General features: G+C 38.8%; 1 protein-coding gene across 5 annotated transcripts in view; it reads right to left on the reverse strand.

Annotated features, from left to right (window-relative positions):
• The window catches only part of prmt8b (protein arginine methyltransferase 8b), a 228,080-nt gene that overhangs the window by 6,952 nt on the left and 199,447 nt on the right, over nt 1–21,681 (reverse strand). For all 5 annotated transcript variants that reach the window (XM_039760764.1, XM_039760763.1, XM_039760765.1 and 2 more), the window contains 2 exons: nt 17,065–17,215; nt 1,322–1,443 (listed from right to left, as the gene is read on the reverse strand). In XM_039760764.1, the coding sequence (XP_039616698.1) occupies nt 1,322–1,443; nt 17,065–17,215 (273 nt within the window). The remainder of the gene's footprint in view (nt 1–1,321; nt 1,444–17,064; nt 17,216–21,681) is intronic.

Here is a 21,681-nt window from a genome sequence, read left to right on the forward strand (position 1 = left end):
GTTTGAGGTGGGATTACATCAGAGATTGCCTCCGAGCCCTTTCTTATTTGCAATGGTGATGGACAGACTGACAGACGAGATTAGACAGGACTCCCCGTGGACTGTGATGTTTGCTGATGACATGATCTGTAGCGATAGTAGGGAGCAGGTTGAGGAGACCCTGGAGAGGTGGAGATATGCGGTAGAGAGGACAGGAATGAAGATCAGAAGGAACAAGACAGAAAATATGTGTGTAAATGAGAGGGACGTCAGTGGAATGGTGAGGATGCAAGGAGTAGAGTTGGCGACGGTGGATGAGTTTAAATACATGGAATCAACAGTACAGAGTAATGGGGATTGTGGAAGAGAGGTGAAAAAGAGAGTGCGGGCAGGGTGGAATGGGTGGAGAAGAGTGTCAGGAGTAATTTATGACAGACAGGTATCAGCAAGAGTGAAAGGGAAGGTCTACAGGACTGTACTGAGACCAGCTATATTATATAGGTTGGAGACGGTGGCACAGACCAGAAAGCAGGAGACAGAGCTGGAGGTGGCAGAGTTAAAGATGCTAAGATTTGCATTGGGTGTGACGAGGATAGATAGGATTAGAAATGAGTACATTAGAGGGTCAGCTCAAGTTGGACGGTTGGGAGACAAAGTCAGAAAGGCGAGATTGCATTGGTTTGGACAGAGAAGAGATGCTGATATATTAGGAGAAGAGTACTAAGGATAGAGCTGCCAGGCAAAAGAAAAAGAGGAAGGCCTAAGTGAAGGTTTATGGATGTGTTGAGAGAGGACATGCAGGTGATGGGTGTAACAGAATAAGATGCAGAGGACAGAAGGATATGGAAGAAGATGATCTGCTGTGGCGACCCCTAATGGGACCATCCGAAAGAAGAGAAAGCCTGATTCCCTGTTCACTTGGGTTGGATGAGTCATCCCAGAGTGCACAGTTCTTATCATATCTTTCTTGATTCTTATACTTTAGACCACAGTTTATTTGCCAGTGGGATTGTTTGTGTATACGTTCAAGTATCTCCTTTAGAGTTTTAAATTAAAAACGCATTATAAATTGCACAGATTTATGTGGATAGCTCTGGGAACCTAATAATACATCAATCAGGATGCAGAGCCTCAAAAACAAAAAGATTCTGTCATCTATTGAGGCAAAATCAAAAGAAGCCAGGCAATAATAGTGCCTTATCTTGGCTCGCTGGTGATGCCATGTAATTATTTTTGCACCTAAAACAAAGAAATTAATTAAAACTCTTTTCTGCTTGAAATGGTAATGAAGTACATCAGTATTATGATAAATCATTATTAATGTAGTCTGAAAAGGACTTACTATGTTCTTCTCATTTGGTTTCATGGCTATTGTTCCATATATCTCCTCACCGCGTCTTACAGTTAAGTAATCTTCCAAATAAAACACTGTTTGCTTCCAGTGTGTATAGGGGGAATCAGGAGCTGCAGATTGCAAGAAAGCATTAAATATAATTAGGCAACAAAAAATGCTACAGCAATGTTTTAATTTAACAAAACACAAACTTATGAGCCTTATATTAAAGAGAAAAACAGCACTGGCTGGATTTATATCAGACAAGTGGTGAACTGTAGAAAAGGAAAACTGGGTTCCAACTTCTGCAGATTTATGTAGCTGAAATGAGTACCTCCACTACATTTTGGGTGTATACTTTTAGTTATGAGCATGTACATGTCTGCCTTCAGAACTATAAGCATATTTCTTGCTAGTACTATTCAATTCTAACATACTCAAAGATTGTCCTATTAGGGGCTGAATAACAAGAAGGGCAGTAATTACATACAAAACAAAATAAAAAAGCAGATGAATTACCTAAATCTATTTTATTAATGAAGCAGTAACTTCTATAATAATAGGTTTTACTTATATAGCACCTTTCCCATGCTCAAAACGCTTCACAGAAATTCAGAAAGGATGACATGGCATATACAACATTGCATAGAAATAATATCTGCATAAAACACCAAACAAATATAAATCAGGATATACAAAGCACTGAAATAGAATAAGAAACAAATGCAAATATTACAAACAAACCCTGAACAAAACACATAATTCAGGGTACAAACACAAACTCTGTCAGGTATCAGTTGAGCTTTATCCCTTCTATTAAAAGTCACAGAGATTATTGCTTTCTCCAGAGTTCCACAAACCCTTAAAACTGCAAAGGTAACAACTGGGTGCATATCTGAATGTTTCTGGAGATGACCTGTGGCTGAGAAGCACTTTGAATTTGAAATCAGAGTCCAAGTTGTATTTTTCAGATTAGATGATAGAGTTAATGTGCAGCCCATGTACCTGAAAAATTTTTGCATGTGAATGACTTGTCTGTTTCAGTATTTGCATGTGGTGCGTTATCTCAGGGTTGAAAGTAGTTCCTGTACAACACATTATACTTACACTAGGGGGTCAACCAGTTGTGGCCAGTCTGCCACTCGCGTTGTGAGGAGGGGGGCTGAACGCACCCCAAGGAGATGCAGTCGCTCCTCCGAAACCCCCTCTTAAACATGCTTCACCACGTCTCCTGTGATTCTTAATGTAATTTAGCCTAACCTTTTATTTTCATATTACAGAAAGTTTAAGTTTGAAATTGATGGAGAAAGCACACTAAAGATTCTGACATCTTTAGGAGAAAGCAAAACTCTCTACAAGATCATATTTGGGATGTGGAGTCTGTATATTATTTCCACTACCTGCTAGAACCCAGATTTCATTTACGTCAAGGTTTTGTGAATAACTTATTTGTTTCTGTGAACTTCCAGTACTTAAATTTGTTGTTGAGAATCACATCAGGAAGGGACAACCCAATCACTCCCCTCCAAGTATCTCACTCATTGCTTACACGAGTCTGCATATTCAATGTGTAGCACCATTTTGAGCACTGAGATTCAGAACTCTCTACAACAGAGATGTCCAAACTAGGGTTTGGCCCGCGGTAATGTTTGATTTGGCCCGCCACACCATCCGAGAAGAGAGACGGGGAGGGGTTGGGGGGATGCCTTCGACTCAGATCGTCATTTGTAGTTTGACATAACATTTTTGTTTGTTTTATTGTTGAACTACAAAAGAGTAAACTGATATTAAATGTTTAAATTAAATGTAAATTAATTCGATTTGCGACACTCCACGTCAATTAACGTCAACAAATTAACAAACGCAATAATGGAAAAATCAAGGCGGTGGCCCACAGACAAGAGAAATTTTTAAAAAGTTTGGCAAGAAAGACGAGTTTTTATTCACTGAAGTCAAATCAAAGGCAGTATGTCTAGTTTGCAAACAGTCGGTTGCTGTTTTAAAAGAGTACAATATCCGTTGTCATTATGAAACAAAACATTCTGCAGCTTTCTCAAAGTACAGCGGCGAGGCGCGAAAACAGAAGGCTAACAAGCTGCTCGCTAAACTTCGATTCGAACAGAGCCGCGCTGCTACGTCCTTTAACAGCACAAGAAAGCGCCAGTTATCAGATTTCCGCTCTAATTACTAAAAGTGGAAGAGCCTTCGCTACTGGAGAGTTCGTTAAGGAATGTCTTGCAGTGGCTGCAGAAGCAGTTTGTCCTGCTCAGGTACGAATGTTCTCACAAATTAGCCTGTCAAGAAATACTGTCACCCGACGCATAGAGGGCATGGCTCAAGACATCGGCGAGCAAATCAAGACAAAGGCAAGTGCGTTCTCTGCCTATTCGATAGCCTGCGACGAAAGCACCGAAGTATCCGATTCCGCACAGCTGTTGGTATTTTTGCGTGGAGTAAATGAAACTTTGAAGTGACACAAGAGCTGGCTGGCATTGAGACTCTTTCTGGTACTAATAAAGGACAAGATCTCTTTTTTTGCTGTTGAGAGAGTGTTGGAAAAAAATGAATTAAAGTGGGAGAAGATGGCTGGCATTACAACTGGCGGAGCGCCGGCAATGGTAGGGAGGAAATCTGGCCTTGCTACATTAGTGTCTCAGAAAGTCAGTGAATGTGGAGGAAAAGTTAAGTACCACTGCATTTTACATCAAGAACAACTATGTGCTAAATCTGTCGGGCTTGTGGATGTGATGCGTGACGTCGTCAAAACTGTTAACAATATACACTCCAAGGCGCTTTCTCACCGACAGTTCAAGGCACTGATGGAAGAGATGGATGCGCAATATGGTGATGTGTTGTACCACCAGGAGGTCAGATGGCTGAGCAGAGGAAAAGTTCTCCGGAGTTTTTCAGGAAAGCTAGGATGGTAATATTCAAGTGCCCACTGATAAGAAATGGCTCTCTGACCTGGCTTTCCTTGTGGATGTAACAGAGATGCTCAATGTTTTGAGTGTTCAGCTCCAGGGAAAGGACCAGATTATCACCCAGTTTTTGATCACGTCAGAGCCTTCAAACAAAAACTACTGCTGCTCAAAAGACATCTCTCAGCAGGTAACCGTAACATTTACAGTTATAATGTTCAGGAAATTTTATGTGCAATTATAATTATATTATTAGTAATTATATTTAGAATTATATATGGAGTTTGCATTTATAATCCGTCATGTCAGCATTTGTGTTTTTGTTGTACTTCATTCAAGCTGATAAAAATTTGCTTAAAATTAGCTTGTTTCTTAAATTGTCATGAAATAATAATTTCCTCCTTTTTTCAGTTATTTATTCTATTTTTTTCTTCCTCTGTTTTACATGCCTGCTTTGCTCGTTTCAATTCCAATCTTGCACTGTTCTTTCTGTTTCTCACCCCACATGCAGGAAATTTAGCCCATTTTCCCTGTCTTGGAGAGGTAGGCCTGGTGAAAGGGAAGGTCCATAAATATGATGCTGTTCTCAGCAACCTTATCCAGGAGTTTGACAGTCGCTTTGAGGACTTCAGACACAACACTGCTGACTTTGAGTTGTTTGCTCAACCCTTCACCATCAGTGTGGATGCAGTCAGAGATGATCTTCAGATGGAACTAATTGATCTTCAGTGTGATTAAGAACTGAAACACAAGTTCACATCTCTTCCTTTGACAGACTTCTACAAATGTGTCCCAGCAAACAGGCACCCAAAGATGTGTAAGCAGGCACAAGTGATGCTGTCTCTGTTTGGCAGTACCTACTTCTGCGAGCAGACTTTCAGTCTGATGAACTTGAACAAGAGTAAACTCGGAAGCAAACTAACTGACTCTCACCTACAAAATATCTTGTCTTTGTCTGTAAGTCAGCTACAGCCCAATCTTGAAAAACGTCTGAAAAATAAGGACCAGTTTCATATCTCTCATTAGGTCACGGACGTTGCAACCGAATGGTTTTATTATTGCTTACAGCTTGACCAGTGTGTCTGGCATTGAACTGTATTGTACATTGAACACTTGCAGATTGTTTGGTTTATTTTAATAAGTTCATTAAAATGCAAACATTTACAAATAAAATTGCATTATTTAATCAGATTAAAGTTGTTTTATATTTATTTTAAATATTATGAAATAAATAAGGGGAAACCATAGTAACTTTAATGTAATGCAGTTTGATATATGATGCAAAATTTACTTTTGGCCCACGGCACCTCAGTCAAGTTTGATTTTTGGCCCTTCATAGGAAAAGGTTTGGGCACCCCTGCTCTACAAGAAAGGACAAAAATTGCAGCATATATTGTGCTCTCTAAAACTGGAATATGCATTGTAGTGACCTTCTAGTTTACCAGTCCAAACTGTTTATATTCCTGTACTGCAACCCAGCTAAGAGAGAGGACCATTAGGCAAGTAGGCCACATCACAGCTAAGTCAGCCAGATGTGTAGCTGGATAATGGAGCGGTACAAATGGCAGATCTGATTTCAGCAACCTGCATTCTTGTTCCCCTCTGCAATATAAGGGAGGATTAACACAAGGGGGAGTGTCATCTTTGAATTGGATTGAATTTAGAGACCCTGAATGATGCTTTGCTGGTAACAATGGCACTTAGTCTGTTGTGGGTGATTGGTATCGAGTGGCAAAATTTGTCAAAGCACTTTTTGCTACTGTGTTCACAGGCAACCTTGTTCGGTGATTTTTTTTCTTTTCTGGAAATTCATCATGTGGCTGGCTTAGACAAACATTTTTTTCCCAGCATCACACAGCTGTACTAGTCACACTTTTGAAGCATACAAACTGTAAGCATACTACACATTTTATGTTGCTACCCAATCTGTTGCCTCATACATGCATGATGTCACTAACTGATCTGTACTCCAGCCGGATTTGCAATGCCAATTTGTTTAAAACAAAATAACAATAATAATAATTGTAGTATATTCACTTGAGGAGTATATTAGCTGACCATAATGAGAATATTATGAGTACAGGGGGTCCTCAGGTTACGACGTCTCGATAAAACTTAAAACAAATTGAGACGTGAGTGTTTCGACTTACGCTGTTAGCATCGTACTTACAGACTACATGGGCGAACTAGTTTGGATGCGTGCAGTGGAAGAATACGCTGTAATGTGGCATGTGAGTGAGGGAGTTGGCAAACTAGTTTGGTTGAGCGCAGTGGAAGTGTTCTGTTTTTGTTGCTTTGTTGTGTTGCGACTTTTTGGCCCTTATCATGGCTCCCAAACAAAAGTCAGAATCTTCAGATGGTAGTGCTTTGAAGAAGAGGAAACCCATCACGATGGAAGTGAAATTAGACAATGTAAAGAGATCAGAAGGAATAAAGGTAAGGATTCTTTTTTACACTGATTATTTCTGTTACTACAATACAGTGTACAGTGAAGTATATTTATGTCATTTTCCGTTTTCTGTGGCTTAGTTGTGTTTTCATGTTCTAAATTATGATTTTGCAAATGTAGGTAAGTAACTTAGGCTGGGGTGTGTTTTGACTTAAACCAAAATTTGGGTTACATCACTGTCATAGGAACAGAACTGTGTCTGTTTAGACCTATTTCTAACCTGCCTTTTTTAAGTAGAATTCTAGAGAAGGCAGTCGTTATGCAGCTAAACGAACACCTCAATAAACATGCTATTCTTGATAAGTTTCAGTCGTGTTTCAGAACAAATCACAGTACAGAAACTGCACTCGTTAAAGTAGTAAATGACTTGCGGGTAAATGCATGCAGAGGCCATTTATCTGTTCTCATCCTCTTAGATCTGAGTGCTGCATTTGATACCATTGATCACAATATTCTTAGAAATCGCCTTAGTCAGTGGGTGGGCCTCTCTGGCAGTGTCTTAAATTGGTTTGAATCCTACCTGGCAGGTAGAAAATGCTTTGTTAGTTGTGGTAATTATACTTCGACAACACATGATATTCTATATGGTGTTCCACAAGGCTCTATCCTGGGTCCGCTGCTCTTTTCGATCTATATGCTTCCGTTAGGTCCGATTATCTCGGGGCATAACGTGAACTACCACAGCTATGCTGATGACACACAGCTGTATTTATCAATAGCACCTGATGTCCCCGACTCTCTTGATTCACTGACACAAAGTCTTACTTGTGTTTCTGAGTGGATGAGTAGCAATTTTCTCAAGCTAAATAAAGAAAAAACAGAAATTTTAGTGATTGGCAATAATGGATATAATGAGGTTATTAGAAATAAACTGCATTACGATTAAAAGTCAAGATGGAGGTAAAGAATTTAGGGGTAACTGTTGACTGTGACCTGAATTTTAAATCGCATATTACTCAGATCACTAGGACAGCATTTTTTCACTTAAGAAATATAGCAAAAGTTAGACATCTTATATAATTGAAAGATGCTGAGAAATTAGTTCACGCGTTTGTTTTCAGTCGACTAGATTACTGTAACGCACTCCTCTCAGGACTACCCAAAAAAGACATAAATAGATTGCAATAAGTGCAGAATGCAGCTGCTAGAATCCTAACTAGGAAAAGAAAATCCGAGCACATTTCTTCAGTTTTGATGTCACTACACTGGCTATCTGTGTCATTCAGAACTGACTTTAAAATACTGCTTATGGTTTACAAAGTCTTAAATAATCTTGCTCCATCTAATATATCGGAGTGTCTGACAACTTATATTCCAAATCGTAACCTTAGATCTTGAGTGTCTACTTAGAATTCCAAGAGCTAAACTTAAAAGAAGTGGTGAAGCGGCCTTCTGCTGTTATGCACCTAAAATCTGGAATAGCCTGCCAATAGGAATTCGCCAGGCTGATACGGTGGAGAACTTTAAAAAACTGCTAAAAACACATTACTTTAACATGGCTTTCTCATTACTTCATTTTAATTTAATCCTGATGCTCTGTATATTCAGTTAATTATTCATGGTGGCTCCAAAATCCATACTAACCCCTACTCTCTCTTCTGTTCTTTTTCCAGTTTTCTGTGGTGGCGATCTGCACCACCACCACCTGATCAAAGCACCATGATGTTCCTACATTGATGGATTAAAAGCCAGAAGTCCACGTGATCGTCATCATCAAGTCCTTCCATGAGAACCCTGAATACAATGAGGACTGATCATTTATGTTAGGTAGAATGCCTAGAGGGGGCTGGGCGGTCTCGTGGCCTGGAACCCCTGCAGATTTTATTTTTCTCCAGCCGTCTGGAGTTTTTTTTGTTTTTTCTGTCCTCCCTGGCCATCGGACTTTACTTTTATTCTATGTTAATTAGTGTTCTCTGATTTTAATTCTTACGTTATCTTTTTTCTCTTTCTTCATCATGTAAAGCACTTTGAGCTACTCTATTTGTATGAAAATGTGCTATATAAATAAATGTTGCTTGTTGTTGTTGTTGTAACCCGAGGACCCCCTGTAGTGCCACCGAATTTATAACAATGATTCCTGCCACACCACATGGCTAATTTTCTAATTTCTTATGCTTGTGTAATTACCCACATGCTGCAGTTAAGAGTCAAACAAGCTTTAAAGGAACCCCTTATTTTCCCCTCCCCAATCAGAAAACAAAAGAAACTATGTGCAATAATAATGAAAGGTTTATTAATATTTACAAGGCGTTTCTTTATTCTTGATGGAATAAAAATAATGTGTGAAATACTTGCAGAGGTGGATCAGAAACAAAAAAGACGTTTGAGTCTTGCCCGTACCCATGACTGCAAACAATGGTATGAGCCAGTCCCATGCCACTGCATCATGGGACATCTCATGTGTGCCCCGAAGATTGGAAGTCTGTGAGTGCCATGATCTATATTTTATTTATTTTTTTATTGCTAGTTTGTGACCATTTGTTGAATTTTGTTTGTGGTTATCATTCTGTCTGCATCTTTTGTTGTTTGAGACACAGTAGCACAATGGTTAGCACTGCTGCCTCACAGCTCAGATCACATATTTTGCCACAATAATTGGACCAGCATAGTTGGAAGATGTTTCCCTACCCCTAAAAGAAAATGAAAAGACCATTGGGTCATTATACTTCACTCAAAACTAGTTCAGTTCCTCCATCCCCTTTGACTTCAATACACTTCACAGAGCCCAGCGAAATTTCTGCATTTCGATGAACTCATGGCAAGGCAAACTCCAAGGGGTTCGTTCTTCACTATGGGTGAGTATTGAGACCTTGATATTTTGTAATGGTTTGTGTGCTCCAGCTATCTACAGTTTAAGATGTTTGCTCTTAGTAAATACGCTCATTTTATTTCTTGTAAAAAGCACTGTATTTTCTAAATGGCAAAAATATTTAAGCTGAAAGTGAAAGATATTATTTGTGTTTAAAGTTGACACTAAAGTTGAATCATATTTTATTTATAGTGTTGAGGTGGCCACCTTGTGAACACTATTAATATGCATTTGTAAATGTGCTACAGAAAATACTGTTGTATTTTATGTGCGGCCACTGATTTTACTTTAAGATGTCACTTTAATATATGTTCATCACAACACAATAGTTTATGGCAAAAGCAGCTCATTTAGATAATAAAGCAGATATTATCCTCAAAGCACATAGTTATCTTTATGAGATGATTGTCAGAAGGAAATTAAATGCTTATCTTAACACTTAAATAAATCTCCTAATAATGAATTTACATTTAGCATAAATGAACCTCACTTTCAGAATTTCATGCAGCTTAAGAAGATTTGTTCCGAGAACGGTCAAGACATTGGAGCATAACTGAACCAATGGGTTAGAAACAGGAGTGAGCAGCACATCAGGTAAACTGATTTGTGATTTTTATTAAATAAAACAGACAAACTGTATGTATTTGAATCATTTCTTGTTTGTCATGGCACTGGAGGGTGACGATGTGTTACATGTTGGTTTCACTGTACTCTGTGCACATAACAATTTGCCTGCTGCTACTATTATTTCCACTTCTACACTGCGTTTACAGTGGCTTGCTCTCTTTAGATTGGTATCAGAGTCAACATGACAAACTGGTGTTTATTGAAATAAACAGCTTAATTTAGATGACTGAGGAAGAAGAGGCCTTGGGGCATTTAGTAAAAAGATGGTTGAAAGCAAGAAAGCAAGCATAGAGAGTGATCAAGTTTGTGAAGCGCAAAATGAAGTAAAAGAGTGAGCCAAAAGGTCTTTAATGTTATCATAAATCTTTTATCCCTAACTATAACTTTGACATGCAGGGGACTTGTTTCTTTTTGTTTATTTCTCAAATAGCATGACAGCACAGTTATCACACAATGCAAATCGCATGCACCCATGGAAAATAAACAATATTCAACTAAACTATTTAATAAAGACATAAAAAATAATGGTACATGACAGAACTTCAGAACAGTTGCATGGGAGTAACTCTCTTATGTAGAGGAGGTCCAGTATCTCAGGTTCTTGTTCATGAGTTGAGAGTTGCTGGTATCTGTCCAGTGGCAGCTGTTTTGCTAACATTTTATGGGGCTGTCATAGTGAAGGACTAAGTCTTCGGAGGAAGACTGAATGGCTGTACCTCCATATTCCTTTATGTTAACAAATTCTGGGTAGTGAACAAAAAATGAGTGGCTGAATGCAACAGAATGTAATAGCAGCCTGCAGAACCTATGACATCAGTCATGTAACATTCCAACATCACACAACAGCCACAATGTCAGTCACGAAACGTTTCTCGCATGCATGCCCAGTTACACCATGGTTAAGATTTGAGTTGTGTGAGGGTTATTGGACTCAAAGGGCACTTCATGACTGATGTTTTCAGCATTACATGACCTACATCATAGATATTAAAGGTTGCAGGTAGACCCATCTCAATGAATGAGTTAGCGGAGCTCAACAGGATATGGATGGATTAGAGTAGACCCCCGGTTTCCCTAGTTAAAGACAAGCCAGTTGAGGTGAGTGGAGGAGATATGGGTAAGGGCCAGTATATTTCAGTCAGTGGAAGTCAAGTCTACTGTTTGTGGTCCTTGCATTATTGAAGAGCTGCCATTATATCCTGGTCCTTTAAGGCTAGTACTATGCAAAGAATTGCAGAGTCACATGGAGCTAGTACAAGGAGTTCTGGCCTGGTGTCCTTAGTCCACTCTGAAGCCCCTCCCAGATTTGGAAGTGGGTTCTAGGAGACCAGATGTGACCTTTGAGGTGGCCATGGACTGGGGCTTAAAAGGTGCAGGGGGTTCTTGATCTTTAATTTGGAAGGAGAGTCAGACAAGGGTTTGACTTTGGTGAGGGAGCAAGGGTAGAAGGAGTTGTTGGTGAGAAGAGAGTCTACATTTGGGCGTTTGAAGTATAACAGTAGCACCAACATCTTATAGAAAAGGCAAACAAAACCAGTTAGAAAGGGCCATCTTTTAGTTTTTAATTTGAGTTTCCCTTGCTCTGTTTTCCTTGTATTTGCTGTTTAAACACCTTTTATTTAACCCAGTTAAGGTCTTCTTAGATTTGTTCTGGTTTTGGGAACAGCTTGAGAATACCTCCTCCTGTCTATGAGATGGTTTAAGCATGTAATAAGAGTGTCAAGACTTGTGGGATTAATCAAATCTGTCAGCTGGTCTGGAGGTTTCCTAGAAATATCTGGAAACTGTGCAGGGAATGGGGGTGCTTGGGAGTTGGGGCACCACCATGACCCTCATCAAGACAAGTGGATGGAGAATGAAATGTTGGTATCTTTTGCATTAAACATTTATTGAAAAAGTCATCCTGTAAGTAATACCAGTAAATAAAAGTAGTAAGTCCAATGATCTCTTATCTCAGCCCAGCTATACATTCACAAATGAACAGAATTAGCCAGTCAGCAATAAAACACTGTTCAGGCGAGTTCTGAATTACCCTTCATCTTTTCTACCACTTATCATCTCAACATGTGCCAATATAATTAATATTGCAGCTGATGGTCATTAAGAAGAAGAATGATCCCAATATTATCTTCAGTTTTCAGACACATGGTGACACTTGAACCCTTCTGGTTCAAGTGCATCATCACCTCCACCACAGGACCTATTTCTGCAAAACTGAAACACTCCCAGAACATCAGGGAGCCAACTCCCACTTGCACAACACCTTGCACACAGTCCTGACAGAAGGCTTCATGTGGTTTACGATGCATCGCTCCACTGCCCCGCTGTTTAATCTGACATCTGTGATGAAGGTCTGAACATAAAGTTATGCCAAATATTAAAATAATGAATTATACTGTAAAATGCAAGTACTGTTTTACAACAATACACAACTGTAAAGAACAAAGAATGAGGAGTTATGTGGCAAGTCACAGACGTTTGAATGTAATGATGACATTAAGAGAATATGGCTGAGGCAACAGTGCATCCTTGTGACTGAAATGAGTGTTATAATGATCTTTACTTTTATATATGCTGTCTTTTCTTAATTCTTGATTTGAAAGAGATAACTGAATATGAAATCAATGCTGCAGAAATACAGCTGGATTCTCTTTTCAGTCAAAGGATTGTGCAATGATTTTTTGGGGCCTGCAGAGGGCAGTGTTATATTAACTACATGAATGTTGAGTTGACTTTTGTTTACTCTAAATGTAGAATGCAATCTGGGGAACAATAATGGTGGGATACTGAAGGATCCAACCATTTATTTAACACAGTATTATACAGTATTATTAATGCATAAATGTCTGAATTTAACAGAAACATGTGCTGTTTGTGTAAGCCTTCAAAGTGTATAATTTGCTTGAATTATACCTAATTATGTGCTGGCTAAACTGCTAGTCCTGGTTTCCCATTGTTTACAATAAGAACACCAAGAGTCACACAGACTTAAAATATACTCAAATATACTCTTAGAAATGGTGATATATTATGACCTGTTTTTGCACAAAGGATCAACAGAAATACAGACAGAAACAGAGCTCTTTGTCGTTGGGCTTACACAATAGCAGGAAGTTGGTGTGTTCACTAAAATTATTCAAGTATTCCTTCTTCTGTTAAGTGTGAAAGGAAAATATTCAATACCTTCTGTTAATTAGCTACCATTAACTTTTGGTCAACAACCTTTAATTTTAACATATTCTAATATTTACTTTGCAAGTAAAAAAATACACCTCACCTTTTAGTGTGTTTATACTGCGCACTAGACAAAGTAATGACCTTGAGTGGGTGGCCATGGATGTTCAATTCCAAATGCACTGCACAGAAGTAAAATACCAGCGAGAGCCACATAAGTGACAACAGAATCCGCCATGCAGGCAGTGCTGTACATTAGACGTGTGAGGCAAGTTAGCTTTTGTAGATACAACAGATAAAGGGAGCTGCACCCAGCTAGTAAAGCAGGTTCTGCCGGTGTCCCCCCAAACAAATACGGCATTCAGGTCCCGTGGGAATTGTCAGCATTATCACTTGTCAGGTCTCACCTTGCCAGTTGCTTATCGTTCATGTGAATTCCTGGTTGATGTTCATTTTCTACTTAGCTCCCAGAAAACACAATTAAAGATAAGCTTTATTTATTTATTTAATTATTTTTTTGTGATTATATAATGTAGGCATTAATGATGTTTTACCTTATTCTGACTGACCTGATTATTTGGGTTTTTTTTTTCAATTTACATTATTGAATGAGGTGAAAAATTAACATTACATCAGAACTCAGTAACTGGAGTAGCAATGTGTTCTCCACATTGTCTCACTGAGAGGTACAACTTCGAAGGGAGTTCATGTGAAATTTCCCAGTGTGAAATTCATATTTCCCATCTGTCCCATAACATGTGAACACAGCATGACCTTGAAGAAAGATGCAGATTTTGGCCTTCTGTTTCACTCTTTTGATCTAATGTGCAAAATCAAATGCCAGCCTAAATTTGATCCTACACAAAGACGAACAACAGATGCAGCTTTTGCAGGCTACTGAAATGCTGCAAGTTGCCATTAAAACAAAGGATAAATGGAAAGTAGGCACATCACTGAAGTCTGACAATCAATCAATTTTTAGTCTTCTATCTTTATACAGAATATGCCTTTCTTTCATGAACTGAAGGTAAACTGAGACGTATATTGTGCAGCTGCATATTTATTTCTGTCAATGATGTGATAACAGATCATGAATAGAGCTTATGCCTTTTTAAAACAATATATTTTTGCATTAAAGCTACAGGTCTTAATTTCTTTTTCCTCGTGAGTGTACAGTAGATTCACCACCTTCTGGAAATAACTACGCAAATTTTAGCGTGGTCACTGTCTGTGTGGAGTTTAACCATTTCCTCTGTGTATGCATAGATTATTTCTTCAGGTGCTGCATGGTAGTCTATGGAATTTTTAGTTAATATACAATAATCTTTTACAATTTATTATTATATATATATATATATATATACATATATAAGGGAGCGGGACATTCTGAGCAATTTGAAATAACTCCTCAGCATCCATCTGTGCAACCAGTACCACTTGTCACGCTTGGGTCACAGATTTGCACAGAAACACAGGAGGTTGTAGAGACATGAACTTTATTCAGACACTGCAAACAAACATTTGTCTCTTTTTCAAAAGTTTAAACTCCATGACAAGACAGAGATGACAGTTCCATCAGGAGCAGAGAATGTCAGAGAGAGTGAGAGAGAGAAAAGCAAAAACAATCAATTCCAATACTGACCGGTGCTGAACAAGCTTTCAAGTTTGCGGAGTACCGCGCAAGAGGTTTATCACGTGACAGAGTGTAAATAAGGTAAGGAGCAATGTGAGAGTAGTCTGTCAACGTTTTTCAGGGGTTTTCCCAGGAATGTCTGTGTTCCCTGGGGAAGCAATCAGACCCCAGCTCACTATATATATATATATATATATATATATATCTATATATATATATATCTCTATATCTATATATCTATCTCTATATCTATATATATATATATCTATATCTATATATATATATCCATCCATCCATTTTCTAACCCGCTGAATCGAATACAGGGTCACGGGGTCTGCTGGAGCCAATCCCAGCCAACACAGGGCACAAGGCAGGAACCAATCCTGGGCAGGGTGCCAACCCACGCAGTATATATATATCTATATCTATATATATATATATATCTATATATATATATATCTATATATATATATATATCTATATATCTATATATATCTATATATATATATATATATTATATAATTATATAATACATTACCGCGGCTGTTGATCACCTATAGCTCGAAAACGTTTGACCTATTGACCTGAAATTTGGTATACGTATACTACGTGACGTCTAAAGTTCGCTTTCGGGTGGTGATTGACCTACAAAGTTATTCCTCCTTTTATTTTTATTTTATTTTATTGTTGAATCAACTCTTGGCAGTGGCCAGCAGGGAGGCCATGCAGCACATGAATACAGGTGCTGTTCTCATCCCTACCACCTTCATTGTCACTTCCCCTACCTTTTCATATCTTAAATCATTCTTGAGGCAGTTTCAAGAGTTAAGTACCAGCTTAAGTGAAAAATTAAAGAAAATGTATTAAGTAGATGCAACACAAACACTGACTTAATCAGTTGTAACACGAAAAGATGCCGATGAAGGAAAAGAAGAAGCGCACCACACTAGACCACCACACTAGGGTGGAGTAAAGAACAGCTGCTCATGAAGTAGTAAGCACATCAACCTCTGAGCAAACAAATGATAAACGTACAGAGAAGCAGTATTTCAAGTGTATTCACTGCAAGTTATCATGTATCATGCAGTGCTCCGTTACTGGTATATATATATATACCAAAGTAATTTTCCAATGTGAGAATGAGATAAATAAGTAATGAACGCACCTCCACAAAGCCCATGACATGAGTCAGAAATTACCAGTGGCATTAGTTGATTGGAGGAGGAGATAAAGTTCCACATATTAAGAGTCAGATGATGTGATGTATTAGATAGGGTGATAAAATCAGAAAAAAGTACACAAGCAAATGAATTGTTTAACTGATTACTCACTCCATGGACTGACACATTTGTGCAAATAAAGAAATGTGCTGCCTTCTCATCTGGGCTCTGTGACAGCCTTCTTTAAAGATGGAGGAATGTTTATTCCATGCTACTGCCTCTTGGAAGCAGTGTCTCGTGTTTGAATTCTGTGCCTTTTGATTTTGTGGCTTTTACACGTTCCCCCTATGACTTTGTGTGTTTTCCATTCCACACGGTCAAATATGTACGGGTTAAATACATTGGCAATTCCAATTGATGCTGCTTCTGGTGATCTGCTGCCTTGGTCACTGCTGTTTCCTGCATTGTACCCAGTGTTTCTAGGATAGGCCCCTGTGCCCTGCATTGCATTAAGTGGCTTTCAGGAAAGCCATGTTATCCAAAAGATGTGCTTGTTAAATTAACCGGTGTCTTAAAATTGAACTGGTCCCCTGTTTATGTTGTTCCTGTCAAGTCCTTCTTCTGTCATAAAACGAGCCATTTAAAGCCCATTGAAGCATTCCTTGTGAAATTTTGGGCTATACAAGGAATAATTTATTGTTCTTCTTCTTCATCTTCCTGACACTGTCTACCTGTATTCCTAATATCTGAGTTAGTGGCTTTAGCAAATAAATAAAATGCACTGTACTAAATGATCCTCTCAAATTACAATCTGTTACAAAGAATAGTGCAACAGATAACCGTTTTCTGGACATAAGAAAGTATTTTAAGATTCTCTCTAAAAAAAAAAGACTACTTTTGAATTAGCTAGTGGATTGGCAGAAGCATATGACATGTCTAGTTATATAAGATGACGTGACATTTCCCATTAAGGATGTTTTACCTGTGGAAAAGCCAGTTTTCTTATGACACTTTGTGAACTCGATGTTGAAATAGGTCACAAGTGCATGAATATAATCGTTACGCTGGATCTGCAGACAAAACGCTGAAGTGAATGAGAGATCTTCTGTCTTCACAGTGTAGATGTCAACCTCCTGCATTTGAAATAAAGAAACAGTTTATGTTTTTTTTCACTTTAAACAAATAACTTTCCCATTTATCAATAACAAAGTGAACCTTGTTACATACTTACTGTATTGCTAATAATTATAACACATCCTAATCTCGTAAGTCATCTATCAGTGTCTACCAGATAGAGAGCAATAACACTAATTTCTGACATATTACCTTATAATCTGCATTTGTCACTTAAGTGTATTGGACGTTCATGCCTTGTCAGTGACAGATAACACTTTCAGACTACACAATACCCTCTCACTCAGGGCCCGCTTAGAAGACCAAGGCAGACCCCCTTCTTTAGGAATCTCGCACTACTTCAAGAGGTTTCACTCTTACCATAAAAGTACACTACTAAACAATTGATAAATGTACTTTCATGTACTTTCAAAAATTTGATATTTATGATAAAAACTCAAACAACTTTGAAAATAAGTAAAAATGAGTTGGGTTTTTGCTACAATGCATTTCAGTTTAAAATGTCTTTTGATTCCACAGTTGTTTAGGAAACATTTCTTTATTGCTGTCAGCTATCCCTGCTCCCAGTACATACAGTATTTTACTAATATCTGATGTCTCATTGCGTCAAATGAGAAAAGAAGTCTGGGGCAACCAATTGAAAAGGGTGTTGTGATTAGTGGGGAAATCCTACACTGCAAAGATTACACACTCAAAGCTTCTTCCAAAAACACCTGCCCTCAATTCCTCCAGTCCATTCATTTTAAACCAACTCCAGGGTTTCAGGGAGAGGGCAAAATATACTGAACAAAAGACTTGACATTGAGAGAAAATAAAAAGCTAAAATTGCTGTCATCCATTCAGAAGCTTAGTAGCACAAGGTAGCTGACGCTTAGTAATTGACTTTCACATTGTAATGAGAGTCGCAACAGAGTAGACAGAGACACGCACCTAGACTACTGCAGCTACAGGGCTCCACACGTTTGAGAAGTGCCTCTGTCTGCAATGAAATCTTTCAGTTATTTTAACTATTGTGGCACTGTATGGCATAACAGCAGATAGTATTTAGATAACATTGTGGTCTATGGATATACAGGTTAAAATACTGCGATTATTTTTTGTGGCATATTTGCATTTCCATTTAGATAGTAATGTTAAATTTCTTTAATTATTCGTTTCGACGTACAGAGAGAAGGTGGATATTATGCAACCTCATCTGTGCATCTACTGGTGTTGTTAGCCATATTTGTTAATTCGGGTGTATTGAGTACTGAAATCTGCATCTGCTGGTGCTCTACATTATCAGCTCCCTTAATGGTAGTCCTTTTAAATATGAAAGAATATAAATGACAATTCTTTCAAACTTACCTCATCTCCTGTACTATTGTCATAACACTGAACTACAGAGAGCACACACAGCACCAGCGACAACACATCATTCATGTTTACCATTCATCAACTGATGTCATTGAATGCCAATGCATAATCTGATGCTACAGAAAGTTTTCTCCATTGAATCAGGTTATGTTAAGGTTTGACACATGCAGTGTGCTTTTTGCACATGCAAAACACATTTGTATGTCTTTTTAGGTTTTTTGGGACACTTTTACTTTAGATGGTTGATCATAAGCAGAAGCTTGCTGTCTGTCACAGCAGGTTAATGAGAGGAGGAAGCAGAAGCTAAATCTTCAGATTATATATCCACAGTTTGAGTCACAACTTGTGGGTAGTATCTGAAAAAATTATATCCTGACTACATGAAGGTGCTGGTCAAACGTTTTTACCCTCTGCAGTTCATCTTCTCAATAGTGTGTGCAATAGTTAGAGTAAGTAAACTTTACAATAACATTAAAAAACCAACAACATGTGACCTAGTAATGTAAGAATCCTGCTCTTTATTTGTACGGTTGTGCACTTGCTTTGTTGTATTGAATACAGTTACAGTTGTCCTGTACTATGTTTCATGTTCCTGATTTGACAGATCAAGTAAGATTCTTTGCCTCTCTATCTATAGAGCTGCTAAATATCAATTTACATTCATTTACTGGCTATTGGATATGCTGTTACACATGTAAATAAACAATTGTGTTCTTAAAAGTCAAGCACTTTTAAATTGACAGCTTACCTATATTGTTATCCTTAAATTTTCTAACCCGCTGAATCCGAATAGGGTCACGGGGGTCCGCTGGAGCCAATCCCAGCTAACACAGGGCACAAGGCAGGAACCAATCCTGGGCAGGGTGCCAACCCACTGCAGGACACACACAAACACACCCACACACCAAGCACACACTAGGGCCAATTTAGAATCGTATATTGTTATACATTACTGAAATTGTTAAAAGTTAATGAATTTCAGAATTGGCTGAAGCTAATCAGTTTACTTTCTACTGTAATTTACACATTACAATTTTATTTTACCACATAATACGGTGACATTTTTTTTAACATAAATGGTTGGAACACTTGGTTACATTTAGTGTGGTACAGCATTCCAAACAGGAATGAACAGGGACCCTTACCCAGCCAGGAGGCCAGTACAATGAAAAGACTGTAGTAGATGATGATGGGTGAATATTTTCTCCCCCAATACACTAGATGGCAGCATCTCTGGGTCAGGATTCTCACAAAGACACCCACAGGGCTTTCTGGGTCCTGTAGTCTCATAGGGCAGCTAGGTTGGGTTCCATGGGGGCCACCAGGGGGAGCTGCCAGGATTCATAATCCCTACTTTCGGGGACTTCCTTTTGCCCCAGAAGTGCTTCCGGCAGGCTATACCCTAGTACCAGAAGTGCTCCTTGGTCATAGATAATAGAAGCTGCTTGATCTCATGCAGGCAACTCAGAGTGAGGAGAGTATTGAGACATCACTCACCTGGGAGGAGAGAGAAGAGAGAGTTTGTTTTGTTGTGCTGTGCTCTATTTTGATAAGAAGAAGGCTGTTAAAGGTACTGTGTTGAAAAGTTGTGGGACAGTTGTGTTTGGGGTTTGAGGGGAGATGCTGTTATGCCCCCTACTTGTCACATAGGATATATCAAGATTTGATCTTCATTTAAACTGCATCTTTAGATAATTGTTGTAATAATAAAAAGAAAAGAAAAATTGGACTTGCAAGAAGTTATTTAACAAAAATTGAACATACATGCAATTTCTGCTTATGGAAAAGTAAGTCCACCCTTGGTTCTAATAGCTCATGCTGCCCCCTCAAGTAGCTATACCATTATCTTTCAATCAGTCTCTGACATCAACTTGGAGAAGGTTTTCCTACTCCTACATGCAGACTTTTTTCAGCTATGTTTGAGGGGTGTTTTGTGTGGTGTAAGAAACTAGTGCCCGACCCAACACAGATTCATATGGGAGGGTAAAATAAATAAACTGTTTATTTTTCTTCAGCTGGAGGGCGCATCTTCCCCATAATCCCCTCAGACACAACACAATCCCAAGCACAGTACAACAATAACATCAAGCACTTTCTCTTCCTCCACCACTCCTCCCTGGCAACCTCATCCTCTTCCTTCCGACCCCACATAGTTGCACAGAACACCAACCCCCATGATGCCCTGGGGGAGTCCGAGGCACTGCTGCAACCCAGGGAGGCTGCCATCTAGCGTCCAGGGGAGATACTGGGCTTCCCACCCTTGTCCACGCTGGCAGATGAGGTGAAGGGGTGTCCTGGCCAGGCATGGGCCCCGGCCATCCATCACAGTGCATAGCCCATTTCTACCACATGTATCTCAGCATCTCAGTGTGTTTCAGATCCAGGCTTTGACTTGGCTATTCTAGGACCATCCATTTCTTTCTTTTCAGTTATTCCTAGGTACATGTACTGTTAGGTTTATGGTTATTGTCATATTGCAAGGTCCACTTTTGATATAGCTTCAACTTTCAGACAGAAGGCCTCACATTATCCTTAAACAGCCCCTAGTAGAATGAAGATTTCATAGTGGATCCTATAATGGTGATCTGCCCAGGCTGTGTTGCAGAAAACCAGCCCCAGATTATAACACTTCCATGACCATACTTCACAGTTTGCATCAGGGTCTTTTGGTCAAATGCTGTCTTTACTTTTTACCAAACATATCTTCTGGTGCTGTGGACAAATAATTCTGTTTTTTCTTTGTCTATCCAGGGCACTTTGTTCCAGAAGTCCTGGTCTTAGCTTTTGTGTTCATTACTCTTGCCCTGATGTTCTTTATGGCTGCCTTGTTCTTATGGTAGACTCTAGGACTTTGACATCAACAGTGGTAAGAGCTACATGTAGGTCCTGTGATAAAATTCTGGGGTTCTTAAAGACTTCTTTCAGCATCTCATGTTCTGCACTTAAATGCACTTAAATGTTTATGAATTTGTATATTTATTTAAACTACACATCCATCCATCCATCCATTATCCAACCCGCTATATCCTAACTACAGAGTCACGGGGGTCTGCTGGAGCCAATCCCAGCCAACATAGGGCGCAAGGCAGGGAACAAATCACAGGTAGGG

This window comes from Polypterus senegalus, chromosome 8 (genome assembly GCF_016835505.1).
Source record: "Polypterus senegalus isolate Bchr_013 chromosome 8, ASM1683550v1, whole genome shotgun sequence".
In the NCBI taxonomy this organism is placed as follows: domain Eukaryota; kingdom Metazoa; phylum Chordata; class Cladistia; order Polypteriformes; family Polypteridae; genus Polypterus; species Polypterus senegalus.